The sequence below is a fragment of the Haemaphysalis longicornis genome, unplaced genomic scaffold (genome assembly GCF_048455015.1).
Source record: "Haemaphysalis longicornis isolate Haplotype H1 unplaced genomic scaffold, Haemaphysalis longicornis Haplotype H1 scaffold_9, whole genome shotgun sequence".
Taxonomy (NCBI): domain Eukaryota; kingdom Metazoa; phylum Arthropoda; class Arachnida; order Ixodida; family Ixodidae; genus Haemaphysalis; species Haemaphysalis longicornis.
Window position 1 is genome coordinate 159182685 of NW_027526460.1, and position 6981 is coordinate 159189665.

Sequence of the window (6981 nt, forward strand, 5' to 3'; positions counted from 1 at the left end):
GATTTTGCCTAATTCTTCCTATTTTTTTTCCGCTCGGCTTGAATCCTCCCTCCGCAGCGCCCTTCACTTTCGCGCATTCTTTCTTCATCCGCCCTCTTCTTCATATCGATTAGTTTTTTTTTTTTTTTCGTATGCCCTCTCCGCTCTCCCCCTTCAGCTGTTGTATTTTCGCTCCCAGCGCATCTTTCAGCGCACATCTCGTTATTCTTTATTTCTACTTCAAATCCGTTTTTTCGTTAGATCCCACATTTACCCCTCCGGTCGATGTCGTCACAGGACACTTCAGACCCAGCTGCGTCCAATCAAGAAGTACGCTCCGAAAGGTCAGCAAAACTATGTTCGCCCTAAATTCCCGAGGAATAGGTTGTTCTGAACTACTAAGCTCAGATCGCCATAACTTCGGACAGGAAGAAGCGGAAAGATGAAAGGAAAGCTCAGCGCCCCGAAGTTTGAGTGTTAGAAGCTCTTGAAACGTCTCAAAGGCAAGCTATAAAAAAACGCACTAAGCGAAGAAACCGTCACTGAAGCGATCGAAGCACGCTGTCGCTTCATAATAATCGGTCATTTTAGAACCCTGAAAATACAATCAGAGATCTGGATTATTTTTTTGCCTGGCTTTGTTTCATGGCGCGTTCGTTTAACAGGCAAATCACGCTCTACAGGCGTCCTCTCAGGGAAGGACGAATCGGGCGAATGTCGACGGACTGATCCCTACTTACGTGTACGAATGGCAAAGCATTACACTTCCGGGTGTGAAATATTTGCCAGTAATTTTCCTGGGTGTATAACTTCCACAAAAAGCCACTCGGCGCTACGCCTGGTGCGCTTCGGGTATTCTCCGTGTCTAAAGAAGTCCTCGCAAGTGGCGCGCCTAACGCGGTCACCGCTCTATCTCCGAATCAAAGCTAAGGGGATCAAACCGGAATCACCTGTGGTGTTATATTTCTAGAGGAGAGCGGCAGCCAATCTGGCTTCGTTCTGTCATCACAGGAAAACCCGGCTAGCCGGCTATTTCCACCCCCGCCAACTCCTCCTCCACGTGGCTGTGCGAATGCGTCGGCGTCGCCTGGCAACGCAGAGGCGAGATCCTTTTCTCTGTTCCTTATGAGTGCGTCTGGCAGTGGTGGGCACGCACATTCGTTCCGACCAATCCTTCAGTGCATACATAGGGGACCGGACGTGTGTGACCCGTACCACTATTTTTGTTGCAACATTGTTGTTGCAATGCACATTTGTGAAGCGAATTAAGAATGGATAATAAAACAATTTGCAACACACACAAACAAATTATACTCAAAACTTACCCAGGAAAAGTTGGCCGCCTATTTACTGGCTTTCCTACAAATGTCGCCGAAAGGCGCTAGACTTTCGCCGCCCGTGTCACTTCTGTTCAATCAACTTCACGTCTCTCACGCTGTTTTCCTCCACTGTAGCTCATCTTAGGATTAAGTTTGTAGACGTCTGCCTAATCCAATTTTCCCGCGCTCGCAAAGCCCATACCGCCATCTGTTGGGACCTCTTGTTTCTGGTCTGCTTCGAGCTGGGCGTCTAATCCTTTTTTTAATGTTTTATTTTCTTCTGCGACGGTGCACACAGGGTGTTTCACAACAAGGTCCAACAATAACAAAGGTATTCATCATCATTTTCATCACACCCCACCACCATCGTCATCACAATTATCATCCCTCCCATCGTTGTCGTCACTGTTACCATGATCGTTTTCCTTAAAAGTCTCATCGTAAGCCTCTTTGTGTCCACCTAAGGACGAAGGCTGCTCACATGTTCCTCCAGCAGTACCTGTCTAGCGATGCCCTTGAGCATTCTTCGTTTCCAAATTTTCTTATTTCATCACTCAATCGAGTTAATGACACCAAGGCTATTGTTCGCAATAAAACGTAATAACGCGGCAATCACAACGCACAATCATCAAAATATCGACGCACTGTCGTAAACGCTCCACCGCTCAGTAACTACGCCTTCGAAAGATCGCCGAATGACCACGTTGCTGCGCTTAATTATCGCGCTGTTGCATCAAATAGTCGCCTGTCAATTGTTTTTTCTCTAGTTTTAGTCTTTTTCCTTTAGTGCAATGCAGGGGAGTTAGATTCGCGAGTGTTCTGTTTCCATAAATAAATCTGTTTTTATCCTGTTCGCAACAAAGTTGGTAGTCGCAATGCGGAAACGAAAAATAGATCTCCACTGTTTTATTTTTGTTTTGTTTTTTTGTTTTGTTTTTTTGCCTACAAGCGCATTTCAGCATGCTGTGCGTTCTCCGTGACAGCTAACCCCATTCAACAGAGAGAGGCAGATGGTACGTAGAAAATCTTATTGCCAAGCAGATATTCATTGCATTATTTCCTTTTCTTCGATATTTCCGATTTTGTAAGGATAGCACGTTTCCGTCTCTTTTGTGTTGGATATTTGTGAAATGTTTTTGAGTTATACGTTCTAACAGTCCATTCCCTGCTTTCGGCTTCGAATGATTTCATAGTGAACATCGCGTCGTAATCGGATTCAGGCATTCTCCAGCCGACCTCCTAAGGCACTTTATCCCTCCCCTCTTCCCCACGTGCGGCCTCCCACAGGTATGCCTCTCATCGTCGCCTGGAATATGTTTCATCCCGGATTGGAGAACCCGGTTCTCTGTAGTGAGTTTTTTTAGTGAAAATTCGTCCTTCATCCCAGACGCGAGGCTTTCTACGTGCCATGCTTGATTGCATATGATCATGCCTGGGCCGCACCTGCTTTAACTAGGTGAAAACATTATTAGTCATATGTGTTAGGTGACCTGACGTCTCATTAGAACGTTACCTTGGATGATACCGGCGTCGACACCAACGGTGCAGGAACCAAAAGAAGGCCGGGACGAACCAAAGCATGCCAGACCGTATATATGAGAAGTATAATGATTGCTAAAGTGAATGCATGTATAATTTATGATCCCTAGTTTTGATTAGTAAGGTTAATTAAGGCCAATTACAAATGCTTAAGGCGATTAGATGAAAACAAGAGATTTAAATTAAATTGAGCATTTGCTGAATAGGGTGTGTGTTAAAAGCCATAAATTGTAATCAGGTAGACGAAGATATATTATAGAGAATTTGGATAGATTTAGGTAGAATAAATTCATTAGGTTGGATGAAGGACGGCAAAATACCATGGCTGTGGCATCGGCATGTGGACTTCTATATAAAACGTAGACGTCGCGAATAATTTGGTAAATACTACAGGCTTTCTTGGCCTAGTAAACCTGAACATTTTGGTCTCTCTCTGTCTGTCCGTCTTCCGCTTAAACTATCTGGTGCAAAAGTAAAAGAATTCTTGACGAAAAGTTCATATAGACGAAACGTTTTGCAACAAGCAGATCAGAGAACACACTTCGTACTTCCCAGCATTTCATTTCATTTTATTTCCATAAAGACCCAATTGAAGGGGTATTACATAAGGAGTGGGTACATACATGAAAACGTGAAAGCCATATTTTGTTACAATGCAAGGTAATTTGTTACGCTGTACAAAAAGGTGGAAGGACAGGTTATGGCGGTGATTTCATTAGAAAGGCCGCTCCAGTATGTTGCTGCACAAAAAAAGAATGAAGAAGAAAATGTGACGGTGCGCGTATGCGGACGCGCAACTTGTTGCGGGTGACCGGTGCGATGGGAGATGCGTGCCGGAGGGAGAATGTATGGTGGCCTGCCGAGTGAGCTGTAAAAAAACTTGTGAAAAAGACAAAGACTAGAACTGCGGGGACGAGATGCAAGAAATGATCGGCCAGATTCTGTTTTCAGTGCTGATATGCTGACGTCGTAAGAGTACTTGGAATGAATAAATCGTGTGGCTCGATTTTGAAGCGACTCGAGTTGATTGATGAGATATGCTTGATGTGGGTTCCAAATGGCTGATGCGTATTCTAATTTCGTCCTTACCAGAGATTGATAAGCTAGCAATTTGACATTGTTAGGGGCGTGACGCAAATGGCGTTTTAAAAACCCGAGTCTTTTGTTAGCAGATGCAATGATGTGCGTAATGTGCGTTGCCCAAGTCAAATCACTACAAAGGGTTACTCTGAGATATTTATAGGAAGGAACTAATTCGAGGTTTGTGTCAGCAATTTGGTACGGGAATACAATCGGATTTCGACGGCGGTGGAAGGACACAGTTTTACATTTGTTAGGGTTTGTTCCATTACACAAAGATTACACAATTCTTGCAAGCTTCGTAAGTCAGTTTGAAGAGACGTGTTATCGGAAATGGACCGATTCAAACCAACCCATGCAAAAAATAATTCAGTCTCACCCAGGATATTCCAGTGCCCTCATGAAGTCCCTCCTGGACAAGTACCTCCCCGTCCACCCGAAAACGCCACTACCGCCGTACTCGAGACAGCCAAATCTCAAACTGGATGAAGACATCTACATCTATGAAGTAAAAGCGGCACTACAGACCATCAGACGCAACACAGCCCCAGGGGTGGACGGCATCACCAACAAGCTTCTAGCGAACTTGGATTATGATTCCATCATTGAACTCACCACCCACCTGAACACGGCATGGAGGTCGGGCCAACTTCCGGAGGACTGGAAGACGGCAGAGGTGCGCCTTATTCCGAAGCCCGGAAGACCACAGAGCACCGAGAACCTGCGCCCGATATCCCTAACCTCTTGTTTGGGAAAGCTTCTAGAGCACGTCATCCACCAAAGGCTACAGCAGTACCTCGAACAAAATAACATGTTTCCACATACCATGTGTGGATTTCGCAATCACCTCTTTACGCAGGAAATCTTTCTTCAACTGAAGGAACAGATTACGCTGAAATGCTCGAGGGATAGCCCAAAAGCCATCTTAGCCTTGTATTTAAAAGGTGCGTTTGACAATGTCAGTCATACGGCCATACTTCAACAACTGAATGGCCTTAACTGCGGGGAACGTACCTACAAATACATTCGAGACTTCCTCGACGGCCGAAAAGCCATTCTGAAGGTGGGAGGTTTAAAGTCCAATACAATTTCTCTCGGCAACAAGAGCACACCCCAGGGTGCAGTCCTTTCCCCCTTGCTGTTTAATGTAGCCCTCGTAGGCCTCCCTCCGGTCCTCGATGCCATTCCAGGCATACACCACGGATTATATGCGGATGACATCACCATATGGGCCACTCATGGGTCACTGTGGGAAATGGAAACCAACCTACAACAGGCAGCCGACATTGTCTGTGAATACGCACGACAATGTGGCCTAGCGTGTGCGTCGCAAAACTCTGAGCTGCTTATCGTGTCACCACGTAAAAAACTCCCTCCCGGGTCGCCAACCATCTCCCTAGAAGTGGATGGCCACCCTATTGTTCCAACTCAGCAGGTGAGAATCTTAGGCATGCTTCTATAAGCGGATCGCTCCAATACCAAACTGCTGGACCGACTTAAGCACACCACGGAGCAAGTCTCCCACATGATCCGCAGGGTCAGCACAAAAACGAGAGGTATGCGAGAGGCGGATGTGCTAAGGCTAGTCGAAGCCTTTGTCATCTCTAAGATTACTGACGCCATCCCCTACGCTGTGCCCTCGAAGGCTGAAAAGGACAAGGTAGAGACTATCATACGCAAGGCATACACGCTCGCGTTGGGACTTCCTGTCAGCACCTCGACACAGAAACTACTACACTTGGGAGTTTGTAATACCTTGGATGAACTCCTCGAAGCTCATCACACCAACCAATTATTACGTCTGAGTTCCACCTCCACCGGCAGGACAATTCTGAACCAGCTATGCCTGCGCTCACTGATTCACCACCCACAGGCCGATGCGACTCAGCTTCCGCATAAGATTCGCCACTTTATTGATGTGGCCCCACTGCCCCGGAACGTGCATCCAACACACCACCAGGATTGCAGAGATGCCAGAGCGAAAGCAATCTTCAAACGGTACGGCCAAAACTCCACCACAGTATACACGGACGCAGCATCTTATCCCGGGAGGAGAGCTACAACCGCTGTTGTGACTACAGCTCAAGCCCTCCTCACAAGTGCATCAATTCCTACCACCCATGCACTACAGGCAGAAGAAGTGGCCATAGCCATAGCAATTGCTCAAACCCCTGCAGAGATCATCACTACGGACTGCCAACAACCATGCAGAACATTCTCGAGCGGCTTCCTCTCACCCTGCGCCACACAAATTCTACTGCAGCACTCTCCACAACACCGTGTAAGGATTATTTGGGCTCCCGCCCATGCCGACGTCCCCGGCAACGAAGCTGCCCACCAGCATGCCCGAGATTTGACACACCGGGCTAGTCAGGAGTTCGGCGAGCAGTGGCGTGTCTGTCCCCTTTTGTCATACACAGAAATCACGCATCACTACCGCTTGCAGCGAACAATGTACCCTCCTCCACACAAAAACCTCACAAAAGAGCAAGAACACCACCTTCGATGCACCCAAACCAACACCTTTCCCCACCCAACTGGAGCCCACATTCTGGCCCCCACCCTCTATTACTCGGAATGCCGCTTCTGTGAGGCTCCGGGCACGCTTTACCACATTGTGTGGGGCTGCGAGAAAAACCCCAACCTACCCCCCGCCCTTCCCCTCCCTTGAGCGCTGGGAGAGAGCACTGTCCAGCTCGGACCCTGATGACCAGCTTTGGCTGGTGAAGAGGGCTCAAGAAGCCGGACGGTCTTAAGGGGTCCTGGAATAAGGACTCTTCCCCAAGGCGAACGGCTTTATAGGGACGTTTATTCCTCCTCCTCCTTATCGGAAATGGTGTTTATTTTACGATAAATAACGCAGTCGTCTGGAAACATGCGTATGTTAGAAGATACATGCATTGGTAGGTCATTATTCTAGATCAAGAACAGAAGTGGGCCTAGGACGGACCCTTAGGGGTCACCTGATTTTACCAGGGTAGAGTTACAGATTTCATTGTTGATGGAAACTGATTGCGAACGGTTAGTTCAGAATTCTTTTTTCCATGCTAATATGGCGGCATTT

The 6981-nt window shown here is 47.1% G+C and overlaps 1 protein-coding gene across 1 annotated transcript in view; it reads left to right on the forward strand.

Annotated features, from left to right (window-relative positions):
• The window catches only part of LOC144153518 (uncharacterized), a 146097-nt gene extending 141020 nt beyond the window's left edge, over window positions 1-5077 (forward strand). Inside the window, exons 4-5 of the mRNA XM_077685149.1 lie at window positions 4311-4593; window positions 5069-5077. Coding sequence (XP_077541275.1) covers window positions 4311-4593; window positions 5069-5077 — 292 coding nt within the window. The remainder of the gene's footprint in view (window positions 1-4310; window positions 4594-5068) is intronic.
• Window positions 5078-6981: the final 1904 nt, after the last annotated feature.